The sequence below is a fragment of the Bacillus rossius genome, chromosome 1 (genome assembly GCF_032445375.1).
Source record: "Bacillus rossius redtenbacheri isolate Brsri chromosome 1, Brsri_v3, whole genome shotgun sequence".
Classification (NCBI taxonomy): domain Eukaryota; kingdom Metazoa; phylum Arthropoda; class Insecta; order Phasmatodea; family Bacillidae; genus Bacillus; species Bacillus rossius.
The window spans coordinates 221,529,663-221,547,947 of NC_086330.1; the positions used below are offsets into that span (position 1 = coordinate 221,529,663).

The following is an 18,285-nucleotide window of genomic DNA, read 5'->3' on the forward strand; positions in this document are numbered from 1 at the left end:
AATGAATAGGGCCTATTACCTTGTAGCCTTCGATCAGTGCATGGAGGCCTCCAAAGGTCGAATTTATGACATGATCAATGTATCGAACACACCAAGATGCGACGATTTGAGGACTTTTCAAGATAGTCTGAATGATTTACTATCTGATGTGCAAACGAAATAAAGATTTTGTTAATACACCAAGAATTTAATTGATTTAAGTATGGAAGAAATCCGTTAAAGGTAATGTGAGCGAATACAATATATAAAGTAAATGCTTTCTATTCTTAGTCAGTACAACATCGGACTTATTCAGTGATCTCCATGAGCTACCTATTAAATATGTCTAAGCAAACTATGTACTTGCTAGAAGAGCCAAACTTTCACATTAAATGAAACAAGAAGATGAATTCAAAATATCACTAGTCTTGAAGAACATAGAAAGAAGGACGACTGTAAAGAAAAGCAAATATGAACCAGCTTGAAAAAATAGGAATTTACAAATACCTAATTAATGCACAAGAAAAAATGGCATGAACTTTGACATCAAGATAATGCAATGGTTCGTCCATATGTGTGATCTTTCACGAGCTGAAATAATTATACAATTAATGGAGTGAGCAGAAAACATAATAAATTAATTCTCTGAGATGAAGAAATAAACTTTTTACCAGGAAATATAAGCAAGAAAATTATTAAACACATAAAACTCCATGTAAGTACGAATTTTTTCCCAAGGCACAAGAATATACAATAGCACAAAACGCTGATAAAGCTTCTCGTGTATATTTATGTGATAAAGATCAAGAAATTTGCTTATATAAATATATGTCATGAAAACATTGACCTTCTCGCAAATCATTTAGTGAGCTTGAAGTGCATGGTAAAGGTTTTAATAAGCTATAAAGTTTTCAGAACATCGTCAATGTGTACTGGGATGACCCAAACAAATTGGTTGTTCGTCTATGACTGCTGCTATGTTTGTTTAGTGCAGAAAATATTGGCACTTGTACGAGATAGTGTCTCCATACTGAATTGCACACATCTTTCATGTTCCTTCAAGATGGGAATCACTTTGATGCAAAGTTGTAGTGCATGTACTCTGATGATTTATTAATGGTGGACTTTGCCAAATGAATTAATGCTTCAAGTACATGTTGGCATTCATCGACGTGTTTAAGAATTTTGCTTGGGGCACACATATGAACTCGAAGGCAACTAATATAACCAAGGCCATGGCAAACATTTTAAACGATTGACAAAGCACTTGCATACAGATCTTGGTCAAAAGTTCTAAAATGCGAACTTCAAGGCTTTGATGAATAATTTCGCTTCAAACACCACTCTACATTTAGTATTGTCAAATTTTCCATAGCCTAGATATTTAACAAAACTTTGCACACATAGATGTGTTATTCGTTCACGGCTAACAGAAATAATTAAAAGTTGTTCGATATCTCATCGAACCTTATTTGTCATTACCATTTAATTGTTCATTCTATCACGAAAATAAATCTCTAAGGCATAAAGGATGAACACCTTCAGACAGTGTATTGCACTCTTAGAAGAAAGATCCACGAAAATTTAAAACTAACGTTGGTGAGTTTGTGTGGATTTGCAAGCAGCAAGACATCTTAGAAAAAGATTTAAATGGCTAATTGGAGTCCCGATCTGTTCGATGTGACCCACGTTCGCGAATTGGAGCCTATAGATCTTACTATCTCTAGGATTTGTATGAGATGCCTATTTGAGGTATTTTCTATGCCTAAGATATTGAATCTATGGTGTATTCTGACACTTATTTGTAGAGAATATTCGTAAACGAAGTAATTGAGATCCTTTGTGAATTGGTGAGGCTTCCCACCTCGATCCGGAAATCGAAAATATCTAAAGATTCAATTTTACTTGTAGTAGAGTAAAACTCATGCAATATGTTATATTTTTGTAACAAAGTGAATTTTTTTAGATGGACATAGATTTTTATGTTAATATATTAAATTAATGCGATGTTTAATCAAATAAATTATAAATCACTATTTCGGACCAAAATTACCATCATAAAGATGACAGACAGTTTTAGAATCCAAGATGACAGACAAAATGGCAGAAAGTTCTAGACTCCCAGATACTAGATTCCACATTGGTGCCGTGCGGTGAGTTTGAAGTTCTATGTAATTTAAGATAGCGACTGAGACGTCGGAATCAAAGATGAGGGACCATCACCTTGCACCTTAATACTACTCCTGTAGCATGAATCACTGTTATATACTACTGATTATTCGATATTCGCTCAAGATTATAATTATTTATTCCCTGAGTATGTTACTAGAAAGTAATTATGCATATTCTCCCTCACCACTGATTTAATTATTTACCCTCGATCCAGAAGCGAGATGCCTGACCCATGGGGCCTGTATGCTTAGACCTGACCGATCGCAACTAAATATAACTATTCAAAATTAAATCAAACATCGCTTCATCTGGATGGAAACATTGTTGTTATTGTACAAACAGATTTTTCTTTATAAAAAAGTTGGTGGGAGGGTAAGTATTCACATGTTGTTTAATGATTAAACTATGATGAAATTATGACAAGTTACTTACTACAATTCGTAAAATAATGATATGTCAACTTATGTTTTACTGGAAATTTTTATTACAGACTAGTTACGAAAAAAATTACCAGAGTTTATTTTCAGGTGCTTTTTGCAAGATGAATATGAATGATAATGTTGCAAGCAGGAAATAGACACTATAAGTAGTTTAGGTATGGGGCTCCTGCGACAATGTGCAGGGTGCGATCCCAGTGCCCACCGAACTCTGATTTCATGGTGGCCATCTTGGACCATTACACTTTTCGTTATGGTCGCCATCTTAGGTTGTGAAATTATGGTATTGGATGATGTTGACGACCTTTAACCTGCAACTTCGTTTCCATCTTCGAACAGTCATTTTGTTTTTTAACCATTTTTTCTAGGAAATTCTGCCATCTTTGAATCGAATGGTTTTCTCACTAATATTGCAATTTTCGTTATGGACGCCATCTTGAATTCTAGAAAAATTGCAATTTTCGTTATGGTCACAATTTTGGATTGTGGAAACATTGCAGATTTCGTTATAGATTCCATCATGACTTCTATAACTGTTGCAATTTTTGTTATGGCCACCATCTTAAAATCTATAATCTAGATATGTGGGAAACATTTTAAAATTTAAAAATGATAGTTTAATAAATGAAAAACTTCTACGATTTTGAGATTGGTCCGCCATCTTGAAATTCCATAATTTTTATGCTATAAATTTGTGAAAAATTAAAAAAATTAAGTAAATTATAATGGAGTCCTGGAGACTTCGGTTTAATCCCATAGAGGTTATTCGATGAAAAATGTTGTCAGATACTTTCTCTACGGAAGCCACAGACAGACTGACCTCCCACCACTAATGCCAAGGCAGATATTATCTCATCACAGAAGCCATCCTGTTTTCGTCTGTAGGAGGAGGCCATCATAGATTCGACATATTGTTTATGTCTGCTAGAGTGTGCTGATGCAATATTATTTTAATTATACCTATAAGACTGCAGTAATTATTTATTCTCAGGGTACCCCAGCATCGTGTTGACTGTCTTGGCCACCAATTTAAAAAATCTGTAATATTTATTCGGAAAACAGGGGAAAATTACAAAAATAATAAAAAAAATCAATTGCTAATGTAAAAAAATGATTGAATCGATTACTCTTCGTGGTTTGATAACAAAAATTACAGAGTTAATAAAAAAATATTAATTAAATATTAAACAGTCAAAGGTCCAGGAGACAATTAGAAAACCCATTAATATAACATGCAACAGCAGGACAGAGAAGGAGTTAGCACACCCCAAGTTCCAGGCACGCATTTGGTAAGGACCATGTGATCGATAACCACTAGCCAACTTTGTATTTTTTTTCTTGCTTGCACATAAATACAATTTCCAATACTTGTGAAGTTAAAGGAATACACGAACGACCAGTTAAAGTACCTAAATTCAAGCACGTAAACCACAAGGTTTTTTTTAAAAATTCGCAAGATTAGAGAAAGGGGCTGCCCAGACGAGGCACGTCTGTCACTGCGTGCCACGTACTGGGAGAGATTTGCAAGCTGTCAGAAGTGTCGAGTGGCCGTTCACCTGGCCGCTCGTTCGAGGCACACTACGCACTAACCGTGACGGCAATACATGAAACCATAGTTGAAATCATATCTTAGACATGTAAAATACTTACGAGAATTGCTTGAAATTACGAAAAATAGAACGAGAGTGGAAAAATAGCCTACAAATGTAACTTTGGTGTTCCGAAAATATTTTGTTGTGCATTGACCAGAGACAAACCAGGCTATAGTCCACAAAAACATTACCTCTATGAATAATAAACAACAAATATCCATACAGTCCTAGTGTCTCCGAACCAACAGGTATTTTTTCGACAAAATTCGGAGAACAATTTAAACCGGCCATGTACCATGTCAGGCGTTTATGTCAAGTGTCTTTGAACTGAGAGGCCAGGTCACGAACAATGCCAGGCGTATAGGCCAAGTTCATACGAAAATAAATGACATTTTTTTCGATAATCAATATTTCTTTCAAAAACTTAATTGCCAATTTCGGGCAAACAGGACATTTCAAACTGTTATTCCAATTTGTAGGGAACTTATATAATACAATACCAAGATATTTTTATAAATTTACTATTAAATCCCGACAATAGATTTACAAATTGCATTTAACGAAGAATAAACAACTTGGACGAAAATGCAATTCAGTAGGAAAAGATATCGTTGCAAATACACAACACAGTATGTAATACGATTTTGCCACAGGGGGATACGATCTCGCCACACAGATACAGCACAGGGATACAATCTCCCCACATGGATACGATCTTGCTACAGGGCTACGATCTGGTCACAGGGATACAATCTGGTAACAGGGATACGATCAAGTCACAGATATACGGCAGAGAGATACGATCTCGTCGCAGATATACTGCAGAGGGATACGATCTCACCACAGGGATACGTTCTCACCACAGAAATGTGTTCTCGCCACAAGGATATAATATGAGCACAGGGATACTATCTGGTCACTGGAATACGATCTCGTCGCAGGGAGATGGCACAAGGATATAATATCGTCACAGGGATACAATTTAGTCACAGGCATACGACTGATAGTATACACTATTGTTTGGAGACTACAAGAACTCAGTCTTAGACATCAGATATGACAATAAAACAATAATTATTGAAATGCAAAGAATTGGTTTATTTTGAAATTTATACAAGTAAAGGTAAAACATGTTATTATTGAATGTAGCCAGTTATACCCAGTTCTTTGAGTATGAAGGCTACTTCATTAAATGCAAGTAGTTTTTTCCACTAATCGATGCCATCAGTAATGGCAGGCGTTCGACTAATAAGTTACAATCTTTCCATAACAAATAATCAATCTTTTCTGCTATCATATTCTTTAAATGTGTTTCATTAATATTTTTAAGATCACCAATTGTCCCAGTCATTATCGTAAGCTTGATCACATTGTTTATGGTTTCAGTGCATCTCAATAGTATTATTTAATATTATTATTTAATATTATTAATATTTAATATTATTTAATCATTTAGCTTAAGTAACATAAATTACATCAGATAATTTTGTATGCATATAAAAACCTTCGTGATTCAACTTAGGAAACTTGTCATAATTTTCTTCCAGTATTACTGTATTCACATGCTGTGTCTTTGATGCTGGTATCTCATTACAAGCGAAGCAATTATTCAAATGTGATGATTTTTTGTCAATTGCACAAACATTGGTTAAAACACTGACTTCTTGCTAGTAGATGAAAAAATTGTACCTTCACAGATTATAGTTATGTTTTTTTTTTGTATTTATCACATCGTCCAAACTGAAAGCCTCAATTTTTGCAACATAGAATTTTCTGCAAAGAGTTCTTTGCACAGTTTACTTTCTCATGACGTTATCATTGTCGGTTTTAAGTAATGAAATTCCACAGAACCGACACATATATTAATTACGTAATTTGTGAGACCGACACGTAAGAATAAATATTTATGCCTGTGCTTATAAATAAAAATTGATACAACATGAGTAATAGCAGTAAAACCAAACAATAAGCATTAATTCGATCATAATAACATTATTTGAATAAAGTAGTTTAAAATTTTTAAACTAAATGCAAAAATTAATAAATCACTAACAAATGTTTTTTTTTTTAATTTTCAACTGAGGATGTAATATTATTATTATTATTTGTCTTCAATATTTTGTTATCTATGCCGATTGCAAGATATAAATGTTTATATTTGAAAGCAAAACTATACAAAAAAAGTTTTTTAAAGAAATGTTTAAAACAATTGAAAACTATTTAATACTAGTAGTATATGAATGGGGCTACTGAAACTGGGTTCTGGGTGTGGTGCCGGTGCCGGTGTCCGCCATCTTGGATTTGTGACGTCACGGCGGCAAAAATTCCTCAAAATTCCTCAAAAATGACTCAAAATGACTCAAAATTTCCCGTTTTAAGAAAAAATTTCCCGTTTTCGAGGGAAAAATTCCCGTTTCGAGGGAAAATTTCCCGATTTAGTCCTTAAAAATCCCAACGGCTAGAAATGTCCTGATAGAGGCTTAAGCATCCTTAACTCAAGCCTCAGTTAAGCCTCTATCAGGATGTGACCTTGACCTTTGACCTTTGACCTTGACCCCGACGGCCATCTTGGATCCACCATCTTGGATGACGTCATTTCGTTTTCTCGAACATTCCGTCATTGTGTTATCGGCCATATTGGATGATGACGTCACCGTTGCAATTTACGTTACGACCGCCATCTTTAACTTTTTTATTTATTATCCGATTTTAATGAAATTTTTTTTAAAAATTATAAAAAAATTAAATAATAAAATTTTTAATAAAATATTTAAAAAACAAACATTTACAACACGGAGCTCGGAGTCCTCGGTTCAAACCCGGTGAGGCCAAAAAAAATTAAAAATGGCGACCGATCCTCCTCCCGTGGTGACTTTTGGCAGACTGACTCCCACCACTTTTCTTAAAGCATATATATCGTCACCTAGTATGACGTCATGTCCGCCATCTTGTCTTCGATGCTGGAAGCCATCATCATCATTGTATCGTCGGCGAGAGTGCGCTGACACCATGTTAGTTTAGTTCGTATCCGCTAGAGTGCAGTAATCATTTATTATTACTGTGACACCCGCCATCTTGTAATATGGCCGCCATCTTGAAAATCCGTAATTATTTAGCTAGAAATTCGGGAAAAATTCCAAAATTCATTAAATAAATCACTCATTAACTTACATATTGATTCGATCCGCTCCAGTCCTTGGTTCGATCCCTGAATGATGCAAAACATTTAATTTTATATAAAAAATAATAATTTCAATAAACCATGTTCAAAATTCTTAAAGAGACTTTAAATCCTCTACTACCATCATCCTATCAGACACCAAGACCACCATATTGGAAATTCGTAATTGTAATGCTAGAGATTCGGGAAAAAGTTCAAAATTCATTAAATAAATTTGTAATCTATATACTGATTGATTAGATCGACTAAGGTCCTTGGTTCGATCCCTGGCCGATACAAAACAACTTTAATTTTAAAAAAGTACCAGAAAAGTGTAAGGTTCGAAAAATAAAACACCTCAAAGTCTTTTACAAACATAATATTTATTACACAATTTCTATCCTACTACAGAATCACTTGCGAAAGCCAACAACAATCTTATAAACATTTAGCCCTGCATAGACGTGCAACGACTACTTCTTAGCTCCAAATGGCTCCCAAAGCTCCAACAGCCTCCAAATGCTTAACACAGCTCCAAATGGCTCCAAATGCTCCAAACGGCTCCAAATGCTCCAAATATCTCCAGCAGCTCCAAATGCTTGACAGCTCCAAATGCTTCAAAAGGCTCCAAATGCTCCAACAGCTCCAAAAAAAGGCTCCAAATGCTCCAATAGCCTCCAAATGCTTAACACAGCTCCAAATGGCTCCAAATGCTCCAAACGGCCTCCAAATGCTTGACAGCCTCCAAATGCTTAACACAGCTCTAAATGGCTCCAAATGCTCCAAACGGCCTCCAAATGCTTGACAGCTCCAAATGTCTCCAGCAGCTCCAAATGCTCCAACAGCTCCAAAAAAAGGCTCCAAATGCTCCAACAGCCTCCAAATGCTTAACACAGCTCCAAATGGCTCCAAATGCTTGACAGCTCCAAATGCATAACACAGCTCCAAATGGCTCCAAATGCTCCAAACGGCCTCCAAATGCTTGACAGCTCCAAATGTCTTCAGCAGCTCCAAATGCTCCAACAGCTCCAAAAAAAGGCTCCAAAAGCTCCAACAGCCTCCAAATGCTTAACACAGTTCCAAATGGCTCCAAATGCTCCAAACGGTCTCCAAATGCTTGACAGCTCCAAATGCTTCAAAAGGCTCCAAATGCTCCAAATGCTCCAAACGGCCTCCAAATGGCTCCAACAGCTCCAACAGCCTCCAAATGCTTGACAGCTCCAAATGTTTCCAGCAGCTCCAAATGCTCCAAATGGCTCCAACAGCCTCCAAATGCTTAACACAGCTCTAAATGGCTCCAACAGCTCCAAAAGACTCCAAATGCTTCAAAAGGCTCCAATTGCTCCAAGAGCTCCATCTTCAATTGGTTCCAACTGATTCCTATTACTTTTATCGAACTTGGCATGATTACTAACATGTCTTTATCAGTATACATTTTGACTGGCAGTGGTAACGTTTTTTTACACCTTTAAGTTATAAGTTTTATTTAGAAATCAGATTTCGATAAATGATAGCTTCCATCTGGAAAGAAAATATATTAATTTATCTTCAAGTTTATACACATACATTTAATTTAATCCATTATTGTATGTAGCCAGCTTCCCTCAGTTCTTTGAGTATGAAGGATATTTCTTTAATGTTCGAATAGTTTCCTGCACAAAGCGATCCATGTAGTAGTCGTAGCCTGTTAACCAATATGTTAGGATCTTCCCATGAGGTATAATCAATCTCTTCTGCTGCCTTCATCATCCTTGCATGTTTATAATAAATATTATCTCTGGTGTTTATCGTTTTAACACCAACCACAAGGTCACTTTCGTCATCTTGCCAGTGATTATCACAAGCTTGATCAGGATAATTTATTTTATTACGCCGTTTCCATCGTTTTGGTCTCAAACCACCATCACAGTCTTCGCTCTTGCATGCTTTTGGTGCTTCAGTACAGTACTCAATCATGTCAGCCTCAGATGTGTCACCACAATCTTCAATCATGCCAGCTTCTGATGTGTCACCACAGTCTTCAATCATGTCAGCACCACAAACTTGATCAGGATAATTTATTTTATTACGTCGTTTCCATCGTTTTGGTCTCAGACTGCCATCACAGTCTTCGATCTTGCCTGCTTTAGGTGTTTCAGTACAGTACTCAATCATGTCAGCCTCAGATGTGTCACCACAATCTTCAATCATGCCAGCCTCAGATGATTCATCAAAGTCTTCGACCTTGTAAGCTTCAGGTGGTTCTCCATCTTTCACATTTTCATGGAGACGACTAGATATTGGAGTAAATATATTTTCATTTCTAATGTGGTTACAACTTCCTTCGTTTGTTTTAAATTTTAAATTATTATCTTGATCTAGATCAGTAATTTTAGCATTAGCTTTTTCGCCTTCGTTCCTCTTCCGCGATGTTGTAGCCCAGTCTTCGTTATCTTTATTCATCTTAATTGTACAGGTCTTGTAATGTCTATCCAAGTAATATCTTCTACCAAAGGATTTCTGACACTGACTGCAATGAAATGGTTTTTGACAAGGACCCAAATTACACTCGCTTCTCTCATGTCGTTTAGCATTCTTTCTCAAGGTAAACACCTTGCTACAGTATCTACAGTGATGACGTTTTGATACAGCAACAAATCCCGTTTCAGGATTCATATTAGTTATTGAGACTAATGCCAGATGCAAACTAAGAGTTTTAAATTAGATATATTACTTAAATAGAATTTTTTTATTATTTCATCAGCGAGAATTAATTTATCTCATTCAAAGGTACTTGTTGCAAGTAGTTCTGCTTTTCAACAACAGATGTCGCCACATGTTACTTGCAGGTAAATAATATTTAGTTCTTTTATGCGGGATGCGGGATGCTCACTAACGATCGCAAAAGAAGGATGGCTTCGCTAGACTCCAAGGAGAAGGAAGTTCGTCCATCCTGTTAGTGCTTCTTAGATTTCTCAGAGATTATTTGACTGAGTAATGATATTTTTTTTTTAAATTTCCACCTGATAAAAATATTACAAGTGCTGATTTATTGGCAGAATTTCAATAATTAAATGCGACCTTGAATAAAAAATGACATGACTCATTAAGTAAAAAATTCTTCATGCAGATATCAATTCCTCATCAGTAACCAGAAGCACCCAGAGAAAACCATCAAAATATTGTCAAGAATAATCAGGAGCACACGGAGAAAACTACCATAATATTGACAAGAATAATCAGGAGCACACGGAGAAAACCACAGCAAGTTTTCTTTGATATCATAAAATTTCAGGAAAAAAATAATACTAAAAATAAAAATAAATTAATAAAAAATTTAAAAAAAATAAAATAAAAAAAATACATAAATATATTCTGCTAGCTTGTGAACTTCTCATTGTTGAACAAAGATAGAGTTCTAGTACAAGCCAGAATTTTATGTATTTTTTTATTTTATTTTTTTTTAAATTTTTATTAATTTATTTTTATTTTTAGTATTATTTTTTTCCTGAAATTTTATGATATCAAAGAAAACTTGCTGTGGTTTTCTCCGTGTGCTCCTGATTATTCTTGTCAATATTATGGTAGTTTTATCCGTGTGCTCCTGATTATTCTTGACAATATTTTGATGGTTTTCTCTGGGTGCTTCTGGTTACTGATGAGGAATTGATATCTGCATGAAGAATTTTTTACTTAATGAGTCATGTCATTTTTTATTCAAGGTCGCATTTAATTATTGAAATTCTGCCAATAAATCAGCACTTGTAATATTTTTATCAGGTGGAAATTTAAAAAAAAAATATCATTACTCAGTCAAATAATCTCTGAGAAATCTAAGAAGCACTAACAGGATGGACGAACTTCCTTCTCCTTGGAGTCTAGCGAAGCCATCCTTCTTTTGCGATCGTTAGTGAGCATCCCGCATCCCGCATAAAAGAACTAAATATTATTTACCTGCAAGTAACATGTGGCGACATCTGTTGTTGAAAAGCAGAACTACTTGCAACAAGTACCTTTGAATGAGATAAATTAATTCTCGCTGATGAAATAATTAAAAAATTCTATTTAAGTAATATATCTAATTTAAAACTCTTAGTTTGCATCTGGCATTAGTCTCAATAACTAATATGAATCCTGAAACGGGATTTGTTGCTGTATCAAAACGTCATCACTGTAGATACTGTAGCAAGGTGTTTACCTTGAGAAAGAATGCTAAACGACATGAGAGAAGCGAGTGTAATTTGGGTCCTTGTCAAAAACCATTTCATTGCAGTCAGTGTCAGAAATCCTTTGGTAGAAGATATTACTTGGATAGACATTACAAGACCTGTACAATTAAGATGAATAAAGATAACGAAGACTGGGCTACATCATCGCGGAAGAGGAACGAAGGCGAAAAAGCTAATGCTAAAATTACTGATCTAGATCAAGATAATAATTTAAAATTTAAAACAAAAGAAGGAAGTTGTAACCACATTAGAAATGAAAATATATTTACTCCAATATCTAGTCGTCTCCATGAAAATGTGAAAGATGGAGAACCACCTGAAGCTTACAAGGTCGAAGACTTTGATGAATCATCTGAGGCTGGCATGATTGAAGATTGTGGTGACACATCTGAGGCTGACATGATTGAGTACTGTACTGAAACACCTAAAGCAGGCAAGATCGAAGACTGTGATGGCAGTCTGAGACCAAAACGATGGAAACGACGTAATAAAATAAATTATCCTGATCAAGTTTGTGGTGCTGACATGATTGAAGACTGTGGTGACACATCAGAAGCTGGCATGATTGAAGATTGTGGTGACACATCTGAGGCTGACATGATTGAGTACTGTACTGAAGCACCAAAAGCATGCAAGAGCGAAGACTGTGATGGTGGTTTGAGACCAAAACGATGGAAACGGCGTAATAAAATAAATTATCCTGATCAAGCTTGTGATAATCACTGGCAAGATGACGAAAGTGACCTTGTGGTTGGTGTTAAAACGATAAACACCAGAGATAATATTTATTATAAACATGCAAGGATGATGAAGGCAGCAGAAGAGATTGATTATACCTCATGGGAAGATCCTAACATATTGGTTAACAGGCTACGACTACTACATGGATCGCTTTGTGCAGGAAACTATTCGAACATTAAAGAAATATCCTTCATACTCAAAGAACTGAGGGAAGCTGGCTACATACAATAATGGATTAAATTAAATGTATGTGTATAAACTTGAAGATAAATTAATATATTTTCTTTCCAGATGGAAGCTATCATTTATCGAAATCTGATTTCTAAATAAAACTTATAACTTAAAGGTGTAAAAAAACGTTACCACTGCCAGTCAAAATGTATACTGATAAAGACATGTTAGTAATCATGCCAAGTTCGATAAAAGTAATAGGAATCAGTTGGAACCAATTGAAGATGGAGCTCTTGGAGCAATTGGAGCCTTTTGAAGCATTTGGAGTCTTTTGGAGCTGTTGGAGCCATTTAGAGCTGTGTTAAGCATTTGGAGGCTGTTGGAGCCATTTGGAGCATTTGGAGCTGCTGGAAACATTTGGAGCTGTCAAGCATTTGGAGGCTGTTGGAGCTGTTGGAGCCATTTGGAGGCCGTTTGGAGCATTTGGAGCATTTGGAGCCTTTTGAAGCATTTGGAGCTGTCAAGCATTTGGAGACCGTTTGGAGCATTTGGAGCCATTTGGAACTGTGTTAAGCATTTGGAGGCTGTTGGAGCTTTTGGAGCCTTTTTTTGGAGCTGTTGGAGCATTTGGAGCTGCTGAAGACATTTGGAGCTGTCAAGCATTTGGAGGCCGTTTGGAGCATTTGGAGCCATTTGGAGCTGTGTTATGCATTTGGAGCTGTCAAGCATTTGGAGCCATTTGGAGCTGTGTTAAGCATTTGGAGGCTGTTGGAGCATTTGGAGCCTTTTTTTGGAGCTGTTGGAGCATTTGGAGCTGCTGGAGACATTTGGAGCTGTCAAGCATTTGGAGGCCGTTTGGAGCATTTGGAGCCATTTAGAGCTGTGTTAAGCATTTGGAGGCTGTCAAGCATTTGGAGGCCGTTTGGAGCATTTGGAGCCATTTGGAGCTGTGTTAAGCATTTGGAGGCTATTGAGCATTTGGAGCCTTTTTTTGGAGCTGTTGGAGCATTTGGAGCCTTTTGAAGCATTTGGAGCTGTCAAGCATTTGGAGCTGCTGGAGACATTTGGAGCATTTGGAGCCGTTTGGAGCATTTGGAGCCATTTGGAGCTGTGTTAAGCATTTGGAGGCTGTTGGAGCTTTGGGAGCCATTTGGAGCTAAGAAGTAGTCGTTGCACGTCTATGCAGGGCTAAATGTTTATAAGATTGTTGTTGGCTTTCGCAAGTGATTCTGTAGTAGGATAGAAATTGTGTAATAAATATTATGTTTGTAAAAGACTTTGAGGTGTTTTATTTTTCGAACCTTACACTTTTCTGGTACTTTTTTAAAATTAAAGTTGTTTTGTATCGGCCAGGGATCGAACCAAGGACCTTAGTCGATCTAATCAATCAGTATATAGATTACAAATTTATTTAATGAATTTTGAACTTTTTCCCGAATCTCTAGCATTACAATTACGAATTTCCAATATGGTGGTCTTGGTGTCTGATAGGATGATGGTAGTAGAGGATTTAAAGTCTCTTTAAGAATTTTGAACATGGTTTATTGAAATTATTATTTTTTATATAAAATTAAATGTTTTGCATCATTCAGGGATCGAACCAAGGACTGGAGCGGATCGAATCAATATGTAAGTTAATGAGTGATTTATTTAATGAATTTTGGAATTTTTCCCGAATTTCTAGCTAAATAATTACGGATTTTCAAGATGGCGGCCATATTACAAGATGGCGGGTGTCACAGTAATAATAAATGATTACTGCACTCTAGCGGATACGAACTAAACTAACATGGTGTCAGCGCACTCTCGCCGACGATACAATGATGATGATGGCTTCCAGCATCGAAGACAAGATGGCGGACATGACGTCATACTAGGTGACGATATATATGCTTTAAGAAAAGTGGTGGGAGTCAGTCTGCCAAAAGTCACCACGGGAGGAGGATCGGTCGCCATTTTTAATTTTTTTTGGCCTCACCGGGTTTGAACCGAGGACTCCGAGCTCCAAGTTGTAAATGTTTGTTTTTTAAATATTTTATTAAAATTTTTATTATTTAATTTTTTTATAATTTTTAAAAAAAATTTCATTAAAATCGGATAATAAATAAAAAAGTTAAAGATGGCGGTCGTAACGTAAATTGCAACGGTGACGTCATCATCCAATATGGCCGATAACACAATGACGGAATGTTCGAGAAAACGAAATGACGTCATCCAAGATGGTGGATCCAAGATGGCCGTCGGGGTCAAGGTCAAAGGTCAAAGGTCAAGGTCACATCCTGATAGAGGCTTAACTGAGGCTTGAGTTAAGGATGCTTAAGCCTCTATCAGGACATTTCTAGCCGTTGGGATTTTTAAGGACTAAATCGGGAAATTTTCCCTCGAAACGGGAATTTTTCCCTCGAAAACGGGAAATTTTTTCTTAAAACGGGAAATTTTGAGTCATTTTGAGTCATTTTTGAGGAATTTTGAGGAATTTTTGCCGCCGTGACGTCACAAATCCAAGATGGCGGACACCGGCACCGGCACCACACCCAGAACCCAGTTTCAGTAGCCCCATTCATATACTACTAATACTATTTTTAACACTTAAATAGTAATGAACAAACAGATTGGATATGGTAGTGTGTAGTAATTAATAAATATTTTAGTATATTGTTATTAGCCATATAAATAATAAATGTTTGTAGTATGAATTTGATTCCATTGCATATATTTATAAACATTTATGAACATTAATTTTTCGGTGAAACAAAGTCCTAGGGATCGTCAACCAAATTTATCGACATGAATTTTTAAGTAAATATTATAAAATCAGTATATACAAATAAAATAATTAAAGCGTCAAATTTTTACTTTTATAAAAATGTCATTAGATTACATATTAGTATTATTATTAAAGATTTTACTTATAGTGTAACTTGCATTGAACTAAATTGTCCTATGTATTGAATAACTATCACAAAAAGGTATTACAAAAATATTTAAAACATGGTGGCAGCATGACACGCCACAACTCCGGGCACATGACTTTTACTCGGACGTGTTCTCAACTCAGAAGATAAGAAGAAATTAATAAAACTATAGCCATGAAAGACTACGATCAATATCACTGGTGTTTCAAAGTTTGCAGGAAGGTACATTCACAAAATTAAAAAAAAAAAAAAAAAAAACAATTTTTGAGAAACTACAAGGGTGTGTGTTTATAGAGATCTTCACACATGTGTGTGGAGTGTATCAATACACTCTTCAGAAGCATCAAATGAGAAATATTCCTGCAAATACAATTTGAGATAACTACTCAAATTACTGTTCCAAACGAAACATACCGTGCAGAGTAGCGCATTAGCAATTGGAGCAATGCCGTGACTGTTGGCAGGAGTGCTGGGCATCCCATTCCTGGACGTGGTGCGCGTGTTGGCAGCAGTGCTACTGCTCGGAAACGTACAATTCATGGATGGCAAGGGGCTGGAGGTAGACGTCAAGGGAGACCCGGAACTGAAGGCGGTGGCAAGCCTGCTAGGAGTGTCCAGTGCCACTCTATTCCGAGGCCTTACCAACCGCACGCACAACGCCCGAGGACAGCTAATTAAGTCTGTGTGTGACGGCAACATGGTGAGTGCACATCTGCCATTCCCTTCCCTGCCATACTCAGCCGGAGGCAACGATTCATTTAACCTGCATGCCGAATCAAGCTGTGTATATGCAAAGAATGGGAAATCATGTTTTCATAAGGTTCCGTTACATTGGCATTCACAATATTTATAATCAAATTTACTGCTTAAAAACCATACAAGTTAAGTTCATGCACCTTGCATCAAAAATTTACTATTTTAAAACTTTACTGAATGGCAAGAAAACTATTTTTAAAAATAGTCAGTTATATTACATAAAATACTCTTCCCCCGACACATGACACCAACTTCCTCGCTGGCCAATTTACTCCAGCCCTATCCCAAATACCTTTATGAACCTTCCCATTTTCAAATACCCCTTACCACCTGCTCCTTCATCAAATACATTTTGACCACCTGCCCCAACACCTGCCCTTCCTAAATGCATAATACATTTTAAGTGTTGTTAATTAATAGTGTTAGTATCAGTAATAAATAAAACTGTATTTAATTAATAGGGCTAAACTTTTCTAAGCAGTCTTCCCACTCGTGAAAATACAAATCTATATTAACTTTGTTACTGAAAGAAATTTACAAGGAAGTAAATATATTATTAATGTTTAAACTATCCATTTATAGGAATGAGAGGTGGTTTTATTTCACTTCGAAGATTTTATTTTGTGATTAGGACTTCACTGATAATAAACTCTGCATGTTTCTTGGTAGTAACTTGAAAATATTATGGTTTACTACAATTAATCAAAAGGCTCATAAGTTATACAACCCAGTGAAAATCATTGCTGTAACTTCCAGCGGCTAACTTCCGTTCCCATAGTGGATAGAGGGCTGCATCTGTCAACGACTTTAAAAATAATATTTAACTTTAAAATTTATTGAACACCAGCTGACCATTAACCGCGGCTACAGTTGCAACAGCGTATGGGTCCGAAAAAAATGCAAACAACCTACTGATAAAGAAGTTGAAAATGTATGCGTGATAGTAGTGAACAGCATTTAAAGTCACTGAAAAAGTAGCTAAACATTTAATATATAAATGATAAAATATAAACAGATGAACCAAAAACCAACCAATGGCAGTAGTATAGGTTAGCCGGAACTGGCGCAGGGTCCAGGGTGAGGAGCGAGGAGACGGTCCGCCATATTGGATTGTGACGTCACGGCGGCCATCTTGGAGGAGTGTAACGGTACATAGCGTAACGGGACAAGTTTGACCTTGACCTTTGACCCTCAAAATTCGCCAAAATTGGGCAAAAATTGCCCAAAATTCCTCAAATTTCGTCAAAATTTACATTTCTGTGAAAAAAATTCCGCCAAAAAATCTCAAAAAATTCCACAATCCAAAAATTAGAATTTCGAAAAATCCTCAAAAGTTGTTTTGCCCTAGAAAGAACCCAAATTCCTAAAAGCGGCTTAAAACTCCTAAGAGCTAGCCGCTCTAAGCCGCCGAGGTCATGACCTTGAAAACTAGGATGCCATGACAGCCATATTGGATGATGACGTCACCGTTGCAATTTACGTTACGGTCGCCATCTTTAAAATCTTTATTTATTATCCGATTTTAATGATTTTTTTTTTAAATTTATAAAAAAATTCAATTAATAAAAAATATTTAAAAATCATACATTAACGACACGGAGCTCGGAGTCCTCAGTTCGAACCCGACGAGCGCAAAAAAAATAAATAAAAATGGCGACCGATCCTTCCCCCGTGGTGACTTTTGGCAGACTAACTCCCACCACTTTTCTTAAAGCATATATATCGTCACCTAGTATGACGTCATGTCCGCCATCTTGTCTTCGTTGCTGGAGACCACCATCTTGTTTTCGTCGGCGAGAGTGCGCTGACGCTATGTTAGTTTAGTTCTTATCCGCTAGAGTGCAGTAATCATTTATTACTGTGACACCTGCCATCTTGAAATTTGGCCGCCATCTTGGAAATCCGTAATTATTTAGCTAGGAATTCGGGAAAAGTTCCAAAATTCATTAAATAAATCACTCATTAATTTACATATTAATTCGATCGATTCCCGTCCACGGATCGATACCAGAACGATGCAATAATGTTTAATTTTATGTAAAAAATAATAATTGCAATAAACCATGTTCTAAATTCATTAAATAAATTTGTAATCCATATAATGATTGATTGGATCGACTTAGGTCCTTGGTTCGATCCTTGGCCGATACCAAA

At 36.2% G+C, this 18,285-nt stretch overlaps 1 protein-coding gene across 3 annotated transcripts in view; it reads left to right on the forward strand.

Annotated features, from left to right (window-relative positions):
- The window catches only part of LOC134527313 (unconventional myosin-IXAa), a 651,966-nt gene that overhangs the window by 312,053 nt on the left and 321,628 nt on the right, over positions 1-18,285 (forward strand). For all 3 annotated transcript variants that reach the window (XM_063359870.1, XM_063359869.1, XM_063359871.1), the window contains exon 8: positions 15,840-16,075. In XM_063359870.1, the coding sequence (XP_063215940.1) occupies positions 15,840-16,075 (236 nt within the window). The remainder of the gene's footprint in view (positions 1-15,839; positions 16,076-18,285) is intronic.